Here is a 24,806-nt window from a genome sequence, read left to right as displayed (position 1 = left end):
ACAAGAAAATTAGAGGTAATTCTTGGGAATTTTAGAAGGTAAGCATAAAGAGGTGTTATGGTTTTTATTTTAGAAACAGGAAGTTACCTTAGAGTTTTAAGTGGAAAAAAGTAACTGGTAGATTATAGCTTCTGAAAAGTTGCAATACAAGAATAGGAACAGTAGCAGATCCTGTTTGAAGAGGACAGGAATTAGAGCATGCGGCAGCATTACAGTGTCATTTTAATCTTCTGTGCCGATTGGTTTGCATTAACACTGTCTTCATGACCCACGTATCCCTGCTAGAGGTAAAGCTTGCATGCTTAATCTCTGCTTTAGTTGTTATAATCCATCAAAATTGTATTTGAAAGAATATCTTTCCTTATGAATTCTTAATTATGGCTGAGGCAAGCAGCAGATTAGATATAAATCTAGAAGGTTCAGGAAAGATAAAAAGTATAATGTTGAGATCCATTTTTGAAGTAACAGAAAGCAGAAGAGAAAAGAGTCGGAAGAGAAGAGACGTGTGGCCGGATATTGCAGAAACATAATAGAAGTGGTAAAGGGAAACAGACTTGATTGCTTCCTGAATGACTAAGTATTGATCTTGCTTTGTTCTTCTAAAGCAGGGAATTAGTGTAGGGCATTTGATTAAAAAACAAAAACAAAAAAATAAAAATAACATATTAGAGAAACAACCTCTCATTCAGTTGGTTTTAAAAGCAGCCTGGCCAGTGCCTTTCCTGTCAGTCTCTCTCTATCAGTTTATTGCTGATTTGACAGTCTCTATCCTCCTTTGCTGTGAAGTGTTTGTCCTTTGTTTGTGCTGGTGGGGTTTGCTACATTTGGATGTGAGAGAAAAGCCTGTCTTTGCCATGTTGGTCTAATTAGCCGTCTGGGTGAGCATATATGTTTACTAGACCCTCTAAACCATGAAAGAAGAGAGTTCACAGCAGCGTAGATTTTCTTCATACACTGGGGTTTCGCCTGGTTTATTTCCTCCACGAATTGATGGCCGAAAGCTTGTCCGGAATGCTTCATTTGGAGGATACAATGAACTTTCTCCTTCCTTGGCAGGTTTGTTTGATTAACCGTGCAGTTTTTTCTTAGTTTCTTATAGATTCTTCCTCAAACCAGATGTTTCAATATCTTACAGTGATGTTTCATTTAAACAAAGCTATCCTAGAGTGAAAGCTTAGGTTTCAGTGACTGCTTCTGTGTGCTTTGCTATTCTATGTTTTTCTCTTATATTCTCTTCAGCTAAAACTTGAGAACTAGTTAGTAAAGTAGGAACCATGAGACTGTATAGCATACAGTTTTGCTTTAATTATACAAGTAAATATGACTTTTTGGTAAAAATGAAAGCCTTTCTAAATTTGAAATACTTATACAATTTGATAAATTGCATTGAGGTTTTAGAACATGAAATCCAGTTATTAAACATTGAAATTTGGCCATTTTCTGCAAAATACTAACTATAATTGACATTGAGCATGGGATTTAATGCTATAATTAGATAAAGCTTAATACTTTATTGCTATAATCTTGTACTTAATTCCTTCCTGAAGTGTTCTCTACCTAAGTATAAATTTCAAAATGTCTTTTTTTCTTGTTGTTAGATGTTGTGTGTGGCTATTTTTTGGCTAGGAAAGTTTTATGCTATTCTGTGGAAATATTAAATGAAATTTGGCATTTGACAATTATTATTTAGACATTCAGTAATTGGTTTATGAGATATAAACAAATTTATATTTGATTTTGAAAAACATTGTAGCAAATATTTAAATATAAATTTAAAATATAGTTTGTTTGCAGATTTCAACTGCTACACAATTCTGTCTACTCAATTATCATAGCTTTTAAAATTAAAATATTCTTTAGTACTTATGGAAAAAAATGTTGGTTAAAATTTATATTTTTTGATATTTAGCTTTGTGGAATTTGGAATGGATTTCTGGTTTTCATGCTAATTTATTCTTGTCTTTTTTTAATAATTATGCTGATAGAAGGCATATTGAGATAACATAGGCAGTTAAACAGATTACTATATAAATTTACTAATTTAGTTTCTAACAGTGTTTTTATAAAAGAATTAGAACCATAGTACTGAGCTGTGTCTCCATAGCATAAGCTTTAAATGACGTTCATAATCTGTGTTGAGTCTTAGTGTAATGTAGGTTCTGTCATGATTCTTTCTAATGTTCTCAGATGCTAAAAATTTTGGTTGTACTGGCTTTATTCAGAAATGACTTAAAAATACAGTGTACTAAAAATATGGCATTGTAAAATAATACCTATGTTTTTATAGTGAGACTTAATCTCATAATTTCATTTTGTATTTGTCAGTCTCCTTCATTTTATATATATATGTTTTTAATTTATTTATTTGAGAGCGACACAGAGAGAAAGAGGCAGAGAGAGGGAGGGGGGAGGGAGGGAGAGAGGGCGGGAGGGCGTGCATGTCAGGACCTCCAGCCACTGCAAATGAACTCCAGATGCCTACACCCCCTTGTGCATCTGACTAACGTGGGTCCTGGGGAATCGAGCCTCGAACCAGGGTCCTTAGGCTTCACAGGCAGTCGCTTAACCACTAATCCATCTCTCCAGCCCTTTGATTATATTTTTAAGGCAACAGGCTTGTTACAAAGCACATGCTGTTTTCTGACCTTCATACCATGCATCTACTTAGTATTAATGAATAATAACTGACCTTGGTAAACAATAGGAATTTTCACTTTTTAAAAGTTCCCTTTTTACATTGTAATTTTCCTTAGGAAAATCAATATTTTTGTCTGTTTCTAATCTTTCTGTGACTCTCTTCCTCCTGCATCTTAATGCCCTCCCCCTCTTCTACCTCCTCCCTCCTTCCCTTGCTGTCATTTTTCCTGCAAGAAATGCATTGGATCAGCCATAATAATGAGCTGCATCAGAGATGACACTCTTGCTGTGATGCAGTGTGTTATGTTTAGTGTACATCTGGTTCTGCCTTTATAGCTGATAGTTCTAAGTAAGCTCATTGTACTGTTCCTTGTAATACTACCTAAAATTGGAGTAAAGGAGCTTGGAGAAATCACCTATAAACTGGAAACTTAAATGCAGATTTATTTTATTATACTTTTTTCTTTTTAATAATTTCTTAGTTCTCAGAACCAGTATAGTAAGTGTTAAAATAGTGTTCTTTTTTTGTAGATAGATGTTTAACTTTCATTTGTAGTGATACATAATCTCATTTTATCAAGCCCAGAACAACATAAAGTGTGTTTTATCTAGATATTAATGGTGAATGAGCCAAATTCGTTACTGGAGCATATAAAAAGATTACATTTTGTTGATGATGATAATACATATATTTGTTAACAAATTATAAGTTACGAACAGAAAGTTAATTTATTCAGGAGCAATATTCTGTTCTATGAGAAGTAAGTCTGTGTATTTAAATAAGAGATTATCTAATGTAAATATATTTGCAGATGAGAAACTGAAGTCTCTAAATGCTAAAAAAATTTCTTGACTATGGTTTTACATTTATATGATAGAAGAGTTGTATTCATTGAAATTGTTGGGAGCCTGTGACTTCTCCAAAAATAAAGATTAGGACAAACAGTTATGACCTGTCTTCAGTCTCAAGCTTCTTGCCCTCATGCACAGTTGAGCCTGAGTGGAATGCTTGACTTGGGTTATATGTCCAATGAATGATTGTGCCGGTGTTTAGACTCCAAAGCTGGCCCCTTGGCTAGCCTGCTGACATCATTAGAGTATTACATAACATTGTAGTATTATACTTTGTTTGCTGTTGTTTTTCGAGGTAAGATTTCGCTCTATCCTAGGCAGACCTGGATGGAATTCACTATGTAATCACAGGGTGGCCTTGAAGTCACAGCAATCCTTCCAGCCTCTTCCTCCCAAGTGCTGGAATTAAAGACATGTGCCACCACTCCCAGATATTACACTTCTTGTTTGAATACCTGGCTTCTTCCTAGACAGTAGAATTTTCTGAATGAAATAATTGGAAACAGTTTATTTTCATGTTATCTAAAATGACTAATGCAAGGCATGATATATAATAGTTACAATGTAAATACATTTATAAAGAAAAATTCATCTTTATTTCTTAGTTGACTGAAGGTTCTCCAACTATCATTCTAAATATTCATCATTCTGAATATGTAAAAGTCAACCTCAATGTATATAATAGACTGAGAATGAAGTTAGACTGCCTTGCTTCAAATTCTGGCTTATTTATTTATTGGCTATTTGGAAGGTATTTGGCTTAAGTAAAATACTCAAAATATTTCTTACTAATTTGTATAAGTTAAACAAGGGACAATATTTTAGAGATTAGCTGGGCATGTATAGCTCAGTTAGTAGAGTACTTACGTAGCATGCATGAAGCCTTGGGTTCAATCCCCAGCATTGCATAAACCAAATTTGGGGCACACCTGTAATCCCAGGACATGGGAGCTAGAGGCAGAAGGATCAGAAACTCAAGGTCATTCTTGGCTACATAGTGAGTTTAAGACCAGCTCCAAATACATGAGCCCCTGTCTTAAAAATCCAACACAGGCTGGAGAGATGGCTTAGCTGTTAAGGTGCTTGCCAGCAAAGACAGAAGATCCTGCTAGTCTCCACGTAAAGCCAGATGATGCACCCAAGGTGGTGCATGCCTCTGTAGTTACTTTGCTAGAGGCCCTGGTATACCTATTCTCTTTTTCTCTTTCTGCTGCTTTATCTCTCTCTCAAATAAATAAAATATTTTTTAAAATCCAACAAAAAGAATATGTTGATGAAGTATTAAAAATATGTATCTTTTCTGGGGAGAAAGATATTTTCATATTCTTTCAAATTATTACTACAAATAATTTTTCAAGGCCCACCATCAACTCCTAAGTGAAGGAATTCTGGGCCTGTAAGAAAATATAATGCGAATGAGATGAACTGAAACAACAAGCAAAAGAAAAAGGCCTTTGATATCTTGAAAACACTAGAATTACCAGACTATTTTTTAAAGCTCTGTTTACTGTTTCAAAAAAAACAATAATGATAAACTTTCCAAATGGTGATATGAAAAATAAGAAAAAAAGAAAATCACAGATTAAGTTTGTAAATGGCATTTTATGGCACATTGCCAGGTAAGGATAAATGATTTCCTTCACTTTATATTATGTCTGTTCTGTGATTGCTGTTTAATATTCCATTATGTAACCATATAACATTCATTCTCCTCCCCCCCCCTTTTTTTTTTGGTGTTTCAAGATATGGTCTTGCTTTAGCTCAGGCTGATCTGGAGTCTCAAGGTGGTCTCCAGTGCTGGGATTAGAGGCTTGTTGTGCCACCGTGCCTGACTTATTCTACTCTTAATTGCTATTTCACTTGGTTCTGGTTTAGATAGTATTAATAAAGCCACTGAATGTTCTTGTTCTTCTGTTGTGGTGAATATACATATTCATTTCTGTGGGGTATATACCTAGGATTAGAATTCCTATATGTTAAATATATTATATATGTATATACGTTCAGCTTTAGTAGTCACATAGTTTTCTATAGTTATTATGTTAATTTGTACTGACACCAGTAATTAATAGAGCTCCAGTTACATCATATTTTCAGTCATATGCTGATAGTGTTAGTCTTTCTTCCTCTTTTTTATTGACAGGTTTCATACATGTGCATAATTTATTTTGATCATAATCTCCCATTGTTTTCTTTTGCCTCCCTATACCCTTTCCACATAACCCCTTCTTATTTTTCAGATAGTTCTTTGAGTTTGATGCCTTTTTTTTTTCTTCCTCCATCATCCATGACTACATGTTGATGGACCAAATATTGTGTAGGTAATGACAGCTATTGTAATATCACAAATGCAGTGGCCTCTTCTTGTCCAGAAGACAGTGTTCAAAGCACTCCTCCCCATTCACTGCTTACATTTCCTGCTACCTCATCTGCAATATTCGCTGATAAACGTGTCTCATTTGGTGCTAAGCACTTAACTGTCACTTCTTAGCATTCTGATGTGTCTCAAGTCTCCCCAGTAGTACAGTTGTCTGTAAAAAGAAGCTTCTCTTACTGAAAGTGAGAGCAGCTCGAATCTATAGACATAAATATAAATATGTAGAGAGCAATTTGATGAACAGAGCATATTCACCAAACAATAGTAGCTTTCCTGAGAGCCTATTATCTTCCTAGCCATTGTCCTTTTTAAAATTTAAAATATATATATATATATATTTATATTTGACAGAGAGAAAGGGAGAGAATGGTCATTCCAGGGTCTCCAGCCACTGCAAATGAACTTCCAGACACATGCACCACCTTGTGCATCTGGTTAAGGTGGGTTCTGGGGAATTGAACTGAGGTCCTTTGGCTTTGCAGGCAAATGCCTTAACCACTAAGCCATCCCCCCAGCCCTAATTTTTAAAATTTATTTATTTTATTTATTTGAGAGAGAGAGAGAGAGAGAGGGAAGTAGATAGAGAGAATGCGTGTGCCAGGGCCTTCAGCCATTGTAAATGAACTCCAGGTGCATGCACCACCTTTTGCTTCTGGCATATGTGGGTCCTGGAAAATCAAACCTGAATCCTTTGACTTCACAGGCAAGTGCCTTAACTGCTAACCCCTCTAGCCCGCCATTGTCTTTTGACTAGGTTTTCACTACTAAACATAAATTCCCTCCTGTGCAATGAGCCTCAAATCTAATCAGAAAATAGTTGGTTACCCCATAACAATTATTCTACTTTTGCACCAGTGGCACATCTTACCTAGCTGGCCAGTTGTGTAGCTAGCAGAGTTTACTGCCAGTTAAGATTGTTGGATGATTGTTTTCCCAGGCAGCCAGCCATCAGCAAAGAGGTGTCTGCCTCTGTGTCTCAGTGTCCTTCCGCAGTGCATGTGTTGTCTTCAGCAGTATGGTCTTACTGTATAGTACTGGAGGGTAACCAAGAGTATTGGCAATAGCTTGTATTATTTTAGGGGCTCTTTGGGCCTCCCTGGCCAACAGGCATTAGTCCCTTTAATTTTAACCATATTAATAAGGATGTCGTTACTTTTTATTATGTAGGAGTAAGATAGAGAGTTAGAAGAGTATTTTCTATCCCAAATCACTAAAAACAAACTTTGTGAGAAATTACAGTTTAAACTATTCTTCCATTACTGATAGTGATTGGCATATGTTTACTTCAGGATTTTATCTTTGAGTAGAACTCAGGTATGTTGGCTCATGCCTATAATCTCAGGCAGAGGCAGATCTCTGAGTTCAAGACCAACTTGGTTTAGATAGCAAGTTCCAGACCAGCCACAGCTACAAATCCAGACTGTGAATATGAAATAAATAAATAAACTGCTTTTAATAAAGGAGTGATCTTAATTATCTTAATAAAGGAGAGATTTTAAAGAAAACTGAATTCTCACACATGGTGGAAAATGAAGAAAATTTATTTTATGCATTTATTTATTTGAGAGAAAGAGGCAGAAAGAATGGACGTGCCTGGGCCTCCAGCCACTGCAAATAAATTCTAGATGCATGTGCCCCCTCGTGCATGTGGTTTACATGGGTCCTGGAGAATCGAACCAGGATCCTTTGGCTTTACAGGCAAACGCCTTAACCTCGAAGCCATCTCTCCAGCCCCATCTTAAAAGTATTTTTGACAGAAATAATTAGAAGAACTAATAAATATGTGTTGATGGTAAACTTAAGAAAATCTTTTTATTCAATTTTATTTTATTTGAGAGTTTTATTTTATTTTATTTGTTAAGATTTGCTTTGTGTCCTAATATATGATCTATTTTAGAGAATGTTCCATGTGCCGCTGAAAAGAATGTATATTCTACAGCATTTGGATAAAATGTCCTGTATATATCTGTTAGGTCCATTCCTTCTATGACCTCATTTAGTTCAGATGCCTCTCTGCTTATTTTTTCCTGGGATGACCTGTCAATTGATGAGAATGGGTTGTTAAAGTCACCCACCACCACTGTGTTTGGTTTTATCTGTGACCTTAGTTCTAGTAGTGTTTGTTTGATGAATTTGGGAGCCCCCATGTTAGGTGCATATATGTTTAGGATTGTAATGTCCTCCTGTTGGAGTGTGCCCTTAATCAATATAAAGTGACCTTCCTTATCTTTCTTGACTAATGTTGGACTGAAGTCTACCTTGTCAGATATTAGGATAGCAACCCCTGCTTGTTTTCTAGGCCCATTTGCTTGAAACACCATTTTCCAACCTTTCACCCTAAGATAATGTCTGTCCTTTGTAGAAAGATGAGTTTCTTAGAGACAACAAATTGTAGGATCCTGCTTTTTAACCCAGTCTGCAAACCTACATCTTTTGGTTGGGGCATTCATTGAGGCCGTTGATATTAAGAGATATTGTTGAAAGGTGTGTATTTATGTTTGCCTTTTTTGTGTGTGTGTGTGGTTCCGGTTCTACCTTTGCTTTCTTGTGTTAACTAGTATTTGAGTATTGCTTGTTTTTTCCAGGTTCCTTATATGTGTGCTTTTCCTTTACTTCAGCATGGAGGATCCCATCAAGTATTTTCTGTAGAGCTGGTTTTGTCTTCAAATACTCCTTTAACTTAACCTGCTTTTGTCATGGAATGTCCTTATTTCTCTGTCTATTTGAATGGATAGCTTTGCAGGATAAAGTAACCTTGGTTGACAGTTGTTATCTTTCAGAACTTGGAATATATCACTCTAAGCCCTTCTGGCTTTTAAAGTTTGTGTTGAATAATCTGCTGTAATCCTGATGGTCTTGCCTTTGTAGGTGTTGCAGTCCGGTTCGCATTGCTGGTAGAAATCACCCAACCAAGAGCAGCTTCTGGGAAAAAGAGGTTTATTTGGCTTACAGGCTCGAGGGGAAGCTCCACGATGGTAGGGGAAAATGATGGCATGAGCAGAGGGTGGACATCACCCCCTGGCCAACATAAGATGGACCACAGCAACAGGAGGGTGTGCCAAACACTGGCAAGGGGAAACTGGCTTTAATACCCATAAGCCCACCCCCAACAATACACTCCCTCCAGGAGGCATTAATTCCCAAATATCCATCAGCTGGGAACCTAGCATTCAGAACACCTAGGTTTATGGGGGACACCTGAATCAAACCACCACAGTAGGTAACTTGATTTTTCTCTCTAACTGCTTTCAATATTTTTTCCTTGGTTTGTGTGTTTGGTAGTTTGATTATAATATGGTGAGGAGAGGTTCTTTCCGGGTTTTGTCTGGCTGGGGTTCTAAAGGATTCCTGTATCTGCATTGGCACCTCTTTCCCAATTTGGGGGAAGTTTTCTCCCATAATTTTGTTGAAGACGCCTACTATGCCTTTGGAGTGGAATTCTTCTCCTTCTACTATGCCCTGAGTTCTTATATCTTATATTTGATCTTTTCATAGTGTCCTGAATATCTTGAAATTCCCACTCATACTTTTCTATAAGTTTGTCTTTCTCTTTGTTGGACTGTATTAGATCTGCCACCTGGTCTTCTAGCTTAGATATTCTGTCCTCTACATCCATTCTACTGGTGAGATTTTCTACAGAGTTTTTTATTTCGTTAACTGTGTTCTTCATTGCTTGTAATTCTGACTGGTTTTTCTTTATTATTTCTATGTCCTTATTTATGTCTTGTATTGCCTTCTTTATTTCATGAAATTAGTGTCCTGCATCTTCTTTGATTCCTTTGATTTCCTCTTTGAGTTCCTTTTTGACTTCTTTGATTTGTTCTCTGACTTCTTTGAACATATTTACAATCATTCTTTTTTTTTTTTAAATATTTTTTGTTCATTTTTTATTTATTTATTTGAGAGCGACAGACACAGGGAGAAAGACAGATAGAGGGAGAGAGAGAGAATGGGTGCGCCAGGGCTTCCAGCCACTGCAAACGAACTCCAGAAACGTGCGCCCCCTTGTGCATCTGGCTAACGTGGGACCTGGGGAACTGAGCCTCAAACCAGGGTCCTTAGGCTTCATAGGCAAGCGCTTAACCACTAAGCCATCTCTCTAGCCCTACAATCATTCTTTTGAAATCCTTCTCAGGTATTTCATTTCCTCGAACTCATTCTCACTGGAGGTCATTTCTGATGCATTAATACTGTTAGGTGGATTTATATTGTCTTGCTTTTTAGTGTTTCTTGTCTTATAGTGTATATATTTTTGCATCTTGGATTAAGTTAATGCTTGGATTTTCTAGCTAGCTAGGTATTCTTAGCTGTATCAATTGATTTGATGTTATATATCTTCAGGATAGGAGCTTAAGGTGTTAGGTGTGGCTCTTAAGGCTCTCAGAGTATCTACAAAGGTGTTCCTAGGGGTTGAGTTTCCCTGCTATGGGAGTATTCAAGTAGGCTGAGTGGAATAAAATACAGGTAGATTCTAAAATTTAACTAAACACTGTACACATTTAATCAAAACCAGCACTGAATATTTATGCAAGAGTAGTTATTATAACAACCAGATCCTCTATCAACATAGAGATTAAGATTTCTGGTCTGTTGAGGGATCCAAGTCAGCTTGTGACCAAGTGAGACCCATCCCTGGTACAATCAACCCCAGTTACCTTTTTGGATGCTTTTGGTCTCAGTCAAGTTGCTGGCTGGGTCGTTGGGCTGCTGTTCTGATTTCTGGAGCTGGGCACTGGCTTTTCCTGCGGGGCAACCAAGCCTGGCAACTGTGGCCCTGCAGATCAGTACCCCCGCTGCTGGAACTGCTACTGCTGCTCCTGAAGGTGCTGCTACTGGATCTGTTATCGCTGCTGCTAAAGCTGCCGCTGCTGGGTCTGTCACCTCTGCTGGGTCCACCGCTGCTGCCGCCACTGCTTTAGCTGCCACTGTTGGATCCTTCGCTGCTGCTGCTGCTGTATCTGCGACTGCTGCCTCTGAAGCTGCTGCTGCCTCTGAAGCTGCCACTGCTGCTGGTTTCGGAGCTGCTGATGTTGCTGTGGGATCCTGCTCCTGCCAGCTGTTTGCTCAAGTTGGCATGGCCGGGTCTGGGACTGCCGCTCTGTTCACTGGAGCTGGGCTCAGACAGTGGGGAAGGGGAGGGAGCTGCAGCTGCTCTGGTTTCTCGCTGTTCCATGTGTCCTTCTACCTTGTGATCTGCTCCTCCGTTCACATGTAGTTTTTAACATAGGTTTTTGTTTGACTCAGATCATATGTAGAGAAGAGCTATTATATTATTTCCTGTTCTTAAAAGTAAAAAGAATCTCATTAAAGTGTGAATCCTTTTATGCATGCTACACAGATTTTTGTATTGATAATTCTGTAACTGACACTTTGCAATATTAATTCCTTAATTGCTATTAGCATAGAAACATGTGTTATTAGAATTCAGGCTATATGCATGTTTTTCTCACTCGCACCATGAATTTTAGATTTATCATTTTACATTTTATTTTGCTATGGTAAAAGAGGTCAACATTAACTGAATATATATAATGTGTTCAGAGCATTATGCTAAGTATTTTATCTGCATTGTCATCTAATTCTCACAAAAATTTAGTAAAGTTTAAATGCTTATTTTTTGACATGGACTCCCACCATGCTCCACAGACTCATTTCAAACTCTTATTAAGTATTCCTTCTGTCTTAGCAACCCAGGTAACTGGGACTACAGGCACATTCCATCACACTGTTCTTAGACTAATCATCATCATCATCTCAGTGCAGATTTATTTGCCCCATCTTCTTCACATCTACTCAGAATATTTTTCCAGTTTGATGACAGGTGTGAAAAGTATGTTAGGCTGGTTCTGTTAGGATAAAAAAGACATTCAGCAGCACAAAAGTATTCAATCTGATATTGTTGTGTTCAGGAAAGACCTGATCCACTCTTTCCACCTTAGTTGATTTTAAAGAAGTGTTATACTGAAGTGACCTTCTTGAAGTCTCAAATCCACAGTAATTTAAACTATGTGTATATTCTGCACAGATGCGTATCACATATATGGTCTATTTTAAGTTGAATGACATATGTTTACTCTCTTGCATTAATGAGTATATGTTCAAAAAATAGTAATATTTGAATATTTTCTTTTTTTCCAAAGGTTTTGAAAGAGGAAAAGATGATATTTCTCAAAATAAAGATGATTCTTCACTTTCTATGTCAAAAAGCAAGGTAAACACATTGTACTCAATATATGACATGACATTTTTCTCATATTTAAAGATAAGTGAAGCAAAATTGAAATCTAATAAATTGTTTTCACTCTATCTCAGGCTGACCTGAAATTCACTATGTCGTCTCAGGGTGGCCTCAAACTCGTGGTTATTCTCCATCTGCCTCCTGAGTGCTGAAATGACAGGCTTGCACCACCACACCTGGCAAAATCCAATAAACTTCCATGGGACATTTTTGTTGATATGTTTAATCCATATAATATTATGAGATATATAAAGGTCCACACTGGGATTGGTTTAAGTGGGTTACTTGAAAAACACAGAATTGTAGCCAGCATGGTGTGTGCTGCAGCAGTACTTCTCAAAATGGAGTCTGAGGTTCTAGTCACAAACATAATTGTTATGTTTTTTTTGGATGTTTGGGGGATTTTTTTGTTTTTGTTTTTGTTTGCTTGTTTTTGATGTAGAGTCTTACTATAGCCTCAGGGTGGCCTCAAACTCACAGTGATCCAGGTACTTCTGCCTCCTGAGTGCTGAGATTAAAGACATGTGCACGCCCAGTGAATTTTTATGTATTTTAAATTCCTTTTTTTTGGTTACTTTTTATTTATTTATTTGAGAGCGACAGGCAGAGAGAGAGAGAGAGAGAATGGGCGCGCCAGGGCCTCCAGCCACTGCAAATGAACTCCAGATGCATGCGCCCCCTCGTGCATCTGGCTAACATGCGTCCTGGAGAATTGAGCCTCGAATTGGGTTCCTTAGGCTTCACAGGCAAGCGCTTAACTGCTAAGCCATCTCTCCAGCCCTTAAATTCCTTTTATATGATATAATTTTGTCTGTGTGTATGTGAATGTATGTTTGGTTTTTCAAGATAGGGGCCCACTCTAGCCCAGGCTGACCTGGAATTCACTCTGTAGTCTTGGCCCTGAACTGTCTGCAGTCCTCCTACGTCTGCCTCCCAAGTACTGGGATTAAAAGTGTGTGCCCATGCCCTGCTTAAAATATAAGTATATATAGAGAGATAGAGATATAGATATATAACCAGCTAAAACACCAAAGGTCTTTGTAGTGTTTAAAATTAAAAGACATTTTCTAAAAGGAGACAAAATTTCCTAAATCAGTGTTTCCTCAAGCTAGGATGTCACTCATATTCTTAGGTATATTGAGTACATGCTCACATTTGAGAGACACTGTTTTGATGCAGTGCTTTCCTTTAGGTTTGTGGTCCATTGAAAATTCTAAACTTTATCCAGGGATTTGACTGTTCCATTCTTTCTGATCAGGTATACCAGCAGCAGCAGTAGCAAGAGCTTTTGTGAAGTTTGCAGAAGCAACCTCAGTGACTGAAAGAGCCGTAGGCTTTACTTAGCCCACCCTGTGTTGCAGTTAGGTTCGCATTGCTGGTAGAAAACACCTGACCAAGAGTAGCTTCTGTGTGTGTGTGGGGGGGGGGGGCGGTGGCGTCTTATTTTGGCTTATAGACTCGAGGGAAATGATGGCATGAGCAGTGGGTGGACATCACCTCCTGGCCAACATTAGGTAGACAACAGTAACAGGAGAGTGTGCCAAACACTGGCAAGAGAAAGCTGGCTGTAGCACCCAATAAGGCCACCCTCAACATTACACTGCCTCCAGGAGGCTTTATTTATTTATTTTTTCTTCTTTTTTTTTTTTTTTTTTTTTTTTTGAGGTAGGGTCTCACTCAAGCTCAGGCTGAGCTGTTATTCACTATGTCTTCTCATGTTGGCCTCGAACTCACAGTGACTCTCCTACCTCTGCCTCCCGAGTGCTGGGATTAAAGGCATGTACCAATTCCCAAATCTCTATCAGCTGGGAACCTAGCATTCAGCCACCTAAGTTTTTGGGAGAACTCCTGAATCAAATCACCACACCCAGTATTTTTTGTTCCTGTTCTCAGGGGTAGTTGAGAGGAATATACATACACTATACATATGTGTGTGTGTGTATGTTTTTTGAGGTAGGGTTTTACTTTAGCCCAGGCTGACCTGGAATTCACTATGTCTTCTCAGGCTGGCCTCGAACTCATGGTGATCCTCCTACCCTCTGCCTCCCAAGTGCTGGGGTTAAAAGCATGCACCAACACACCTGGCTTCATGTATGTTTTGGTGTGTGATTTTATACGCATTATTTACAACTTAACTTTCCCTTTAAGGATTCATTAGTTAAGGTCCATCTATTGTTACAGGGTCTGGTGTCACACAAGTAAGACCATTGACTCACGGAATCTGAGGCAAAGTTTTATTGGGTTGAAAAAAAGAAAAGGGGAAGAAAAGGATAGGCTGGTTTAGCAGGTCTGCGTCCCAGAGGACATCTCAGGGGGACAGCAGCCATAAACTGTTCAGTGTCAGCTTTTATTGGGAATAACCACATGATGTTAGAAGAAAAAAAAAAAAAAACAGGATGGGAGTTAAACCCTAAATTACAGTTTACATGTGACATTTACAGCCATGAAAGTAAAAAAAGGAAGGAACTTGCAAACAGATCTGTTGGTCAGTTACAGAAGCACCAAAATGGAGCGTGTGAGGTAGGCTTATGAACAGGAGTCCCACTTATCTTCAGGAGTTTGCTCAACAGTGCAGGCCCCAGGAAATGCTATTCATCCCAGCAGAGCCTCATTTGTACCTGCTATTAGCAGAGCCTTCTGTTTGTCTGCCATCAACAGGGCCTCCTGACTTCTGTATTTGTCTAGGCTAGGTATAAAGAAATATAGAGAAATACAACATTTTGCTCTCTTTACATTTCTCCCTCTGACATGGCACTGAGTTAAATCTTTGACTCATGAGGGATAACATATAGGGTTTGTTCAGTTTTAGATGGGGAGCATATTGTGTCCATAATACCAGAAGTTTAGCAGAACTAATTCTATGTATTTTATATATATAGAGAGAGTATTAATAATGCAGAGTCCTATGGTAAGGCCTAAGAGTAGTAGTATCAGAGGGCCAGCAATAGAAGAGATAAGGGAAGTTCATCATGGAGACCAACTAAACATAGATTGAAACCAATTATTACTTTATATAAAGCCGTACATAGGCCCCTTGTTTTATAAAAAAAAAAAGTAAGCCTAATACTCTTTTACTTTGTCCCCTTCACTTTCACAGCTGTTGGAGTGGGAGAAGCCAAGTAACTAAAGATTTAGAAAACCAGGTGGTGGGGTCCTCAGGCTTTTTAGTGATCAAGCAGCTCTCTGTTTGAGTTTTAACATTTTGTTTAACATTTGATTCATTAACAAAAGAAAACAAAATTTCTGTCCCAAGACCACACATATCCCCCCAAGTTCAGTAGTAATGAGGTCTGAAGCTAGACAGTTTTGAAGTACCACACCCACAAGAGAGTTTAATCATCTCTGGAGTGATTTGAGGGTGTTGGTCACCAGAGGCACCCAGAAACAGCCTTCTTGCCAAAGCCCACCAGCAGGGGGATGGAAATATCTTTCGGTTGGAGCAGGCAGAGTTTGTAGGCTGCTTTTTTTCTCATAGAGATACACCTGTGAAACAATCAAGGCTGGGGAGCAAAAGGTGGGAGAGGAAATATTTATGTATGTGGTGGTTATTCCTTTTGCCCCAGAGGAGACCAGGTGTCTTGACATAACGCCTTGATGATGGAAATACTGAGCAGGCATTTAGCTCTGGTCGGCTTAGAGCTGGACAGACAGAGACATAGCTTGACTGTCATCAAAGAGGGTGAGGCCTGTCCTCTGTGGAGCCAGGGACATAGCACACACATGGAAAAACAGTTCTCTGGAACTGGGAAAGAGAGAAAAACTTTCCTGCCCTTTTTACCTTCAGGGGTCCAGTCACCCTAATTCTATCCCCATTTATTTCTCCCTCTCATGAGAAGACACTCTTAACTGCTGTTACAGGACAAAGGATGAAGACATGGGCTTACTTACTATTTCCTGCTGAATGGGACACGAAGTTGTGGCTTATGGCAGTTAGAGTCTCTCTACCAGAGAAGGGAACTATTCTAAATGGACCCCGGAGTGCAGGAAGATAGTCTTGGAAGACAGAATAAAAGTAAGGAGTTAATAAGAAGTGAACACACAGCAAACTGGGCCTTCTTGTGGTTGAGGGAATCCAGGTAGACAGGCTTGGATTGTCCCAGCAAAGTGGCTGAGATTTTCTTCCAGAACTGTTCATCAAATCGCACAGTGGTATTCGACATGGCTTGTAAAACAGATGAGATATTAGCAGAGTTATCAAAACTATATACACAACATTTAACTTTGATAATAGAGAGCCATTGGGAGTCATTAAAGGCTATACAAATATATTTTCTGGGTCTTAGAGCTTACTGATATATTCTAGATTTGAAAATCACCCTTTTGACATCTGTGATTGTTTTTATTATAGAATTAGAACTATGGCGGGGGGGAATGTCTTAAGGTCTTATTTGTTTCCCTTCTTGGAAAGCTCTTGTTGTATTAATAAGCCATTTATATATTTAAGTTTTTTTTTATCTTTGGTTATACATTTCTCTCTGAGTGTTTACAACCAAGCAGCCAAGATTTATTCCTTTGGCTTTGCAGGCAAATGCCTTAACCACTAAGCCATCCCTCCAGCCCTTAAAGACATCTTAATACCAGGTCTCGAGAGGCATTTTCAGTAGAGCTGAAACTAACTGTAAGGGCCTTCATTTTATTTTGTTAGTTGGTAAAATATTTATGGAATTATTCCTTTTCACTAGGTGATACACTGAATATCATTGAGTAAATATGTTGCCTGCCCTCATGGGTCTTAAAACTAAGTGAGGGAGCTTGTATCTAAAAGTTTTCATCCTGGGTCATATCTAGTGATATTATGCAGATCTGACCATTTGAAAGCAATCAATCAGACAAAGTCCCATACAATTTCTTGCCACAAGGAATATTGCTGAAATCTTTTTTAAATGTTTTTTCTTATTTATAACCTCCATACATACAGATAATATACCCTGGCCATAATTCCTCTCAGCACCTTCCTTTGTCTCCCTCCCCTATCTTCCTTCCACTGAACCCCTACTTCTTCCCAACTAGTCCTTCTCCTACTTTAGTGGCTTCACAGCTACTGTTAGGTCATAAATGCAACTGTCTCTTTGTGTCTGCAAGCCACTATTGCAAAACACTCCTCTCCATTCTTTGACTCTTACATTCTTTCTGCTGCCATTTCCACAATGGTCCCTGAACCTGGGAAGGTTGATAGATTGTCTTATTTAGTGCTAAACACTCATCTGTCACTTCTTCTAAGCATTTTGATGAGTCTTGAATCTCCACAGTAGTCATTACCATCTGAAAAGAAAAGTGTCTCTAACCAAAAGTAAAAATAGCATTAATATGAGTATAAGTGTAAATGTTTGAGCTGGAAAAATGCCTTAGTGGTTAAGGCACTTGCCTTCAAAGCCAAAGGACCTAGGTTCAATTCCCAAGTATCCATGTAAGCCAGATGCACAAGATGGCGTATGCATCTGGAGTTTATTTGCAGGAGCTGGAGACCCTGGTGTGCCCATTCTCTCTCTCTTTCTCTCTGTTTGTTTCTTTCTCTCTCTCTCAAATAAATAAATTTTTTAAAATCTGAGCGTAAATTAAATATTTCAAAGGCAATTTGGTGGTCATAATATATCCATTTAGCCAAACAACAATAGTAGCTTCTCTCCTAGGGCTTATGACCTTCCCAGCTATAGGCTTTTGATTAGTTTTCAGTATCAGGAATGAATTCCGTCTGGCAGAGTGGAGCTCAAATCCAATTAGAGAGCACTTGGTTACCACTACAACAGATACACCATTATTACACTACTGTACACATCCAATATTGCTAAAAACTTCAAAACCTTCTCTGAAAATAGGTAAAAATGAAAACTATAGGGCATTGGAAGATATATTACTGTTCTAGGATTTACAGAATTTTTTAACATCCATGCTCTTCTACTCTGGTGAGAGAGTGTCAGCACTACAGTTAAAGGGTCTTGATCACTGCTATTACTGATTGTGCCTTTGGAAAATCAACCTCTTTCATGATTTGTAAAATGAAGGTAAAACCACATGTGCTACCAGATTTTAAAGGTTCTTATGGTGATTAAAATAATTCAATATAAACTCAAAGTCTTAAAGGAATTTAAGACATTAAGAACAATTTAAGTACACTAGAACTGTGGAAGAAGTAGTTCCTAGAAGAACTAACTGGTCATTAAACACTGCAAAATAAAGTGGTTTAATCCTAGTTGCTGAAGATTGGAGGGGTAGCAATAGGGCATTTTACCTGATAAAGTTACATGGTTAGTGTGATAGTTTAAATAGATGGCCCCCAATATATTTAGGATTTTATTAAAGTTTGTCATTTAGATCTGCAGCCACCTGGCTGGAGGAGGTACCATTGTAGGTGGATCCTAGGGTCCAGTCCTCAGGTGTGGGGTAAATTGGAATTCCAGTCTAAAGTGTAACTCTGAGTGCTTGAGTTCTACCTGGAGTTACTGAAGCTTGCTTGCTTGTGCTGGTGATGATATGGTTTCTCTGTCTGCTTGGGTCTGTAAAAGAGGGCCAGCTTCTTCTGCCATGTACCTTCCTTGGATCTGTAAGCTTCAATAATCCCTTTCTCCATAAGTGTGGCTGGTTTGGAAGTTCATCCCAGCACCGCGAGGCTGACTGCGTCAGTTTGGTATTTTCTGTTAGCATATTTCAAATGTTACATTAAAATTGCTTTGGTGACTTGTGCTAAGATTAACTAAATAAATGTATATATTCTTAGACATGCACTAAAATAGAACATTAAAATGTAGAAATGACATTAACTTCACATTTACCATTGAGTTTTGTTGTTTGGTTTTTTCAAGTGTATGTGAGTTTTAACATGGATTTGTTTTAACACAAATTATGTGTAGGGAAAACCAGTGTCTGAAAATCTACATTTGCTTAAATATAAAAGTAAATAGGAAGACTATGAGAAACAATGCTAAGTTTTATGTGGTGTGTAGAATACATAAAAGTTTTAATTATCATTTCTCTTCATTTTAATCTGATTTCAGTCTGAATCTAAACTTTATAATGGCTCAGAAAAGGATAATTCAACATCAAGTAAGCTTACAAAGAAAGAATCTCTTAAGGTTAGTTTCCACAGTTATTTCTGGGAAATAATAGACATCATACTTTGCATGTGTATTGAAAGTAGGTTAATATGTATATGTATATATGTATGTATGTTCCTAAAGGAAAAAGATACCAAAGATGTTAATATTTTTGTGGGGCCTGAGATCAACTGATAAGACTGCTGGATGACAAGAGACTGTTTCAGGCCGTTACTGGCCATAACATGGACTTGGGACTTGGGGTCTCTTCACAAATATACCAGAGTGGAACCTCACTATGTTGTAGAGCACATGAATGTTCTCTAGCACCCACTGAAATTATAGTTTGCTAATTGCTAGGTCATGGAATTTATTTGGCCTAAAGGTAGGTATATTTTTCCTGATTTACATAAAATTTAAAAATTTTCGAGACAGCAAAAGTCCAGATTTCTAACTTCTCTTAAGAAATACATAGTATTGGGCTTGCCTTCTGGAGTAGCCATGGAATCTGGAGCCCTTAAAAGACACATGTTTATGCTATCTATTTCTATAAATTGTGTACAATTGTGTAGATCTGAAAGGATAGTGTTTTCCAGAAGTACTATTGTGTAATTAAAAAGAGTTAAGTATTATTTTAGAAGGTACAAAGAACTGAAGCAGTCCTCATAAAAACTAGATTGTAGGCTAGTTAAAGGTGCTTGCTTGCAAAGCCTACCAGCCTGGGTTCAGTTTCCCAATACATAAAACTAGATGCACAAAGAAACACACACATCTGAAGTTTATTTGCAGAGGCAAGAAACCCTGGTGTGTCTACACATATTCATATTTATTCTCTCTCTTCCCCCCTCCACAAATAAATAATTTTAAAAATTATATGTCAGTGGCTTAGCAGTCAAGACATTTGCCTGCAAAGCCCAATGATTCAAGTTTAATTCCCCAGTACCATATAAAGCCAAATGCACAAAGTGGCACTTGTAGCTTTAGCTCATTTGCAGTGGCTAGAGGCCCTGGTACACCCATATACACTAATTCATTCTCACTCCCTACAAATAAATAAATAAAATACTTTAAAAAAAATTAGATTGTTGGACTGGAGAGATGGCTTAGCACTTAAGGAGCTTGCCTGTGAAGACTAAGGACCCATATTTGACTCTACAGGTCTCACGTAAACCAAGCAAAGTGTTTCTACAAACACTCAAGGTTGCAATGCGCACAAGGTGGTGCACACATCCCAAGTTCAGTTGCAGTGGCTAGAGGCCCTGACTCACCAATTCTTTCTCTCTCTTATAAAATTACCAAAAAAAAAAAAAAAAAAAAAAAAGGCCTGGCATGGTGGTGCACACCTTTAATCCCAGCACTTGAGAGGCAGATGTAGGAGGATTGCTGTGAGTTGGAGGCTGCCCTGAGACTACATAGTGAATTCCATGTCAGCCTAGGCTAGCATGAGACCCTCCTTGGCGGGGGGGGGGGGGATTACAAAAAACAAATCAAAACCAGATTGTCAGAAAATTTCTTCCAGCTATAAAACAAATAAACAAAAAACATACTATTTTTTTGCCGTAAGATGCTCGAGTTGTAAGAAGGTTTAGCCCATTGCATTCTTCATTTTTTAGGCCTAAGTTAAAAAGAACTTCCTAATTTCTGTTGAATTTTTAATTTTTGTGATTATGTTAAATAGGTGCAAAAGAAAAATTACCGTGAAGAAAAGAAAAGAGCCACAAAGGAGTTGCTCAGCACAATCACAGACCCTTCCGTTATTGTTATGGCTGATTGGTTGAAGGTCAGTTGGTATGGAATCTTGAATTCTGGTTGCTGATGTTTACTGATTGCAGTGAGCAAGCCCGGAGTATACCTGAAACCCCAAGACAAAATGGACGATGTTTTCTGTGGCAAGGAAACTGTTCTTTGTAACCTAGAGGTTCTATGTTTCAGTTTTAACAGGGAGAAGGAAGCTTAATGTCTCTGGTAAAAATAGCCTCAAATTTGTATATGTCTTTTACAAAATATGTAATAATATGTTGTGTTAATATAATCTATAATCCCAGTCAGCCTATTATCTGGTATTATTGTAGATTGCAATATGCATTGTTAAGAAAAAAAATGAAAGGCTACACGTGGTGGTGCACGTCTTTAATTCCAGCACTAGGGAGGCACAATAGGATGATTTCTGTGAGTGCCAGGTCCACCTGGGCTAAAGTGAGACCCTACCTCAAAAGAAAAAACAAAGATATTTTGAGACAAATTTAATGCAAAAGTCTCACATGAAAAAACATTAATTGTCAAGCACACATTAGTGCTTTATTCCCTGTTCTTTTGGGCTCTGAGTTTTTGGTTTTTTAATTTCCTTTTAGTCACTCTTGCATTCTTATCTGAGGGATAGTCAACTGTAGGAATCTTTAAATCAGTCCTCACTTTAAAAGCAAATTTATAAGGTAGTCCAGGCAAGAGTAAGACTATACCTTGAAACAATATAATCCAAACATCCTCCTGACCATTATTCAGTTTATATTTTATAGACCCAAAGGAGAGAAACAGATATTCATCTTTAAAATAATCTTAAAAACTTATTTTTCTGTAGATTCGTGGAACTCTAAAGAGCTGGACCAAGTTGTGGTGTGTTTTGAAACCTGGGGTGCTACTGATCTATAAAACACAAAAAAATGGTCAGTGGGTTGGAACAGTCCTTCTGAATGCTTGTGAAATCATTGAGCGTCCATCAAAAAAGGATGGCTTTTGTTTCAAACTTTTCCATCCTTTGGAGCAATCTATTTGGGCAGTAAAGGTATGTAACCATTTGTTGAAGTAGAAGGTAAAGATGACCATTTGTTGTTCACTTTTTATTTATTTGAGAGTAACAGACAGAGAGACTGGGCACAATTGGGCCACTAGCCACTGCAAATGAACTCCAGACACATGCGCCCCCTTGTGCATCTGGCCAATGTGGGTCCTGGGAAATCAAGCCTCAAACTGGGGTCCTTAGGCTTCACAGGCAAGCTCTTAACCGCTAAGCCATTTTTCCAGCCTAAGATGACCATTTGTGAGAGAAATAACAGGCAATCAAATGACTTCTGTCCCCTGCTAGGACTTCTTCCACACCACGATTGCCTGTTCTGTCTACCCACAGTGAAGTACTCTCCAAAGGCTTTGCTTACCTTTAACGTGTAACTTAAATAATTTTCCTGAAAAATATTTCCAAAATATGTTGCACCTCTTTTGTCTCTAAGGATTAAATTTTATATTCTTTTTATAATTTGTAATTCTTGTTAACTTTGTATAACATTAACTGCATCTTTTCTCTTCATCAAAATGTTTCCAATCGCCTAAACTATGAACTGCTATTTATTTTTGTGGTTCTCTCTGTGATGATGGAAATGTGTAAAGAGAAGCCTAGAAGCAGAAGCAGCCTTATTTACTCTTAAGAGAAGCAGCTTTCTTTAAGAATGGAAATCTTGATGTTTTTATAACTAAAGCATTATTGTGATAAAAGTATAAATGAGCAGGAATGAGATGTCTTACGTGATTATTGATTATGTATTTATGTAATACTAAGCAGATCATTGAATCTAGTTTGTTTTTAACTTATTTATTTATTTATTTTGGTTTTTTGAGATAGGGTCTCACTCTAGCCCAGGCTGACCTGGAATTCACTATGGAGTCTCAGGGTGGCCTCAAACTCACAGCAATCCTCCTACCTCTGTCTCCCGAGTGCTGGGATTAAAGGTGTGCATCACTACCCCCAGCTTAGTTTGATTTTATAAAGAGATCTTTGCTTTAGTTTTTAGCAAGCTCAGCTACCTTTGAATAAAGCGTTTAGCATTCCTCCTTTAAGGAAAAAACTACTTAACATATAGGCATGTGCACCTATCATTACACACACCCACCTACTCCTAATTACGTACTATTCATCTCTCTGGGAAAAGCTGTGAACTTTTTAATCTTTGTTTCAATAGTCTTGAGTCCTTGTAGGAATAAATTTTAAAGTACAAAATTGGTTCCATTTCATTCTGTCTTTATGCACCTACCACAGGGGAGAAAATTTAAACCATTGATCCTCTGATATTTTATACAGAATCTATAATTTAGTACTCATGCCTATAAAGATACAGTCTCGGGCTGGAGAGATGGCTTAGCGGTTAAGCGCTTGCCTGTGAAGCCTAAGGACCCCGGTTCGAGGCTCGGTGCCCCAGGTCCCACGTTAGCCAGATGCACAAGGGGGCGCACGCGTCTGGAGTTCGTTTGCAGAGCCTGGAAGCCCTGGCGTGCCCATTCTCTCTCTCCCTCTATCTGTCTTTCTATGTGTGTCTGTCACTCTCAAATAAATAAATAAATAAAATTTTTAAAAAAAGTTATTAAAAAAAAAAAAGATACAGTCTCCTCTCATTTTCTAAGGTTAAAGATTAAATCCAAAGAGGTTATTTAGTTTTTTAGTAGGTGCCAGATTAAAATCCAGGAAGTCTAATTCTAGGTTTTAGTCTCTTCTGGTTCTAGGAACTGGCTATTACTTATAGCACTATTTGAATGTGCTTAGAATATTACATTATTTATTAACCCCTTACTGACTTTTTCCCTTTTTTCATTTACCATTTTCATTTTACCTTTCTAGGGTGTATGTTTCTTAGAATCCATTTTATTCTTTAATATGATTATGTTAGCTTTTTCAAAAACTCTGAAAAATTAGGGCTGGAGAGATGGCTTAGAGGTTAAGCGCTTGCCTGTGAAGCCTAAGGACCCTGGTTCAAGGCTTGGTTCCCCAGGTCCCACGTTAGCCAGATGCAAAAGGGGGCGCACGCGTCTGGAGTTCGTTTGCAGAGGCTGGAAGCCCTTGCGCGCCCATTCTCTCTCTCTTCCTCTATCTGTCTTTCTCTCTCTGTCTGTCGCTCTCAAATAAAAAAAAAAAAAAACTCTGAAAAATTATACTTATGAATCAGAACTATATTGTAAATAATTTCTTTTCAGCTAGGAACCATTGCTGTCTAAATTCAGCCTTGGTGATACTAATTATTTGTTGGTGTATTTTTTTGGGGGGGGCCCACCCCCATGGTGTATATTTTTAAAACAAGTGCTCCAGCCAGTGGTAGAATTCCCTCTTCTTATTTCTGAAAAAGTAAAATCAGTTTCACAGTTGGTCTCTAAAGTAGAAATTTGTTTTTCCCTGGACCCAGTCAAAATTTAGTTCTTTATTCTAGTGAGTTATAATTATATTTCCAGATATTTGCTGAGACTTGGAGAAATAGAATGTTTATTCCCTAGTAATACTTGTGGGGAAGGAATGCCCCATTAAAGTTTAAATCTGTGTTAGTGTGGTAAATTTTAGGTTTTCTTTAATATTTAATATTTAAGTGATGATTACTATCATTTTTTCAGTTTTCTATTAAGGAGGCATGTTTGTTAGGGAAAAAAAAACTTAGTATTGAACACTTGCATTCTCAAGAAGGATGGAATTAAACCTTATTTGCTTTACATTAAATTTTGTTCCTTTAATAATCTGTATCTGATACAGATAATAATAAACAAAATGAAGCAGTGATCTCATCATGCTTACTCTGTACTGTTTATTTTGTTATTAAGGGCCCAAAGGGTGAAGCAGTTGGATCCATAACTCAGCCTTTACCCAGCAGCTACTTGATTATCCGAGCTACTTCAGAGTCAGATGGTAAGTGTGTAAAGGTTG

The 24,806-nt window shown here is 37.9% G+C and overlaps 1 protein-coding gene across 12 annotated transcripts in view; it reads left to right on the top strand.

Moving 5' to 3' along the window:
* The window catches only part of Osbpl8 (oxysterol binding protein like 8), a 229,757-nt gene that overhangs the window by 162,652 nt on the left and 42,299 nt on the right, over nt 1-24,806 (top strand). For all 12 annotated transcript variants that reach the window (XM_045151711.1, XM_045151710.1, XM_045151709.1 and 9 more), the window contains 5 exons: nt 12,007-12,077; nt 19,097-19,174; nt 20,814-20,915; nt 21,714-21,917; nt 24,704-24,788. In XM_045151711.1, coding sequence (XP_045007646.1) covers nt 12,007-12,077; nt 19,097-19,174; nt 20,814-20,915; nt 21,714-21,917; nt 24,704-24,788 — 540 coding nt within the window. The remainder of the gene's footprint in view (nt 1-12,006; nt 12,078-19,096; nt 19,175-20,813; nt 20,916-21,713; nt 21,918-24,703; nt 24,789-24,806) is intronic.

Source organism: Jaculus jaculus, chromosome 6 (assembly GCF_020740685.1).
Source record: "Jaculus jaculus isolate mJacJac1 chromosome 6, mJacJac1.mat.Y.cur, whole genome shotgun sequence".
Taxonomy (NCBI): Eukaryota; Metazoa; Chordata; class Mammalia; order Rodentia; family Dipodidae; genus Jaculus; species Jaculus jaculus.
The sequence above is the reverse complement of the archived record's forward strand: the minus strand, read 5'-3'. Positions and strand labels throughout refer to the sequence as shown.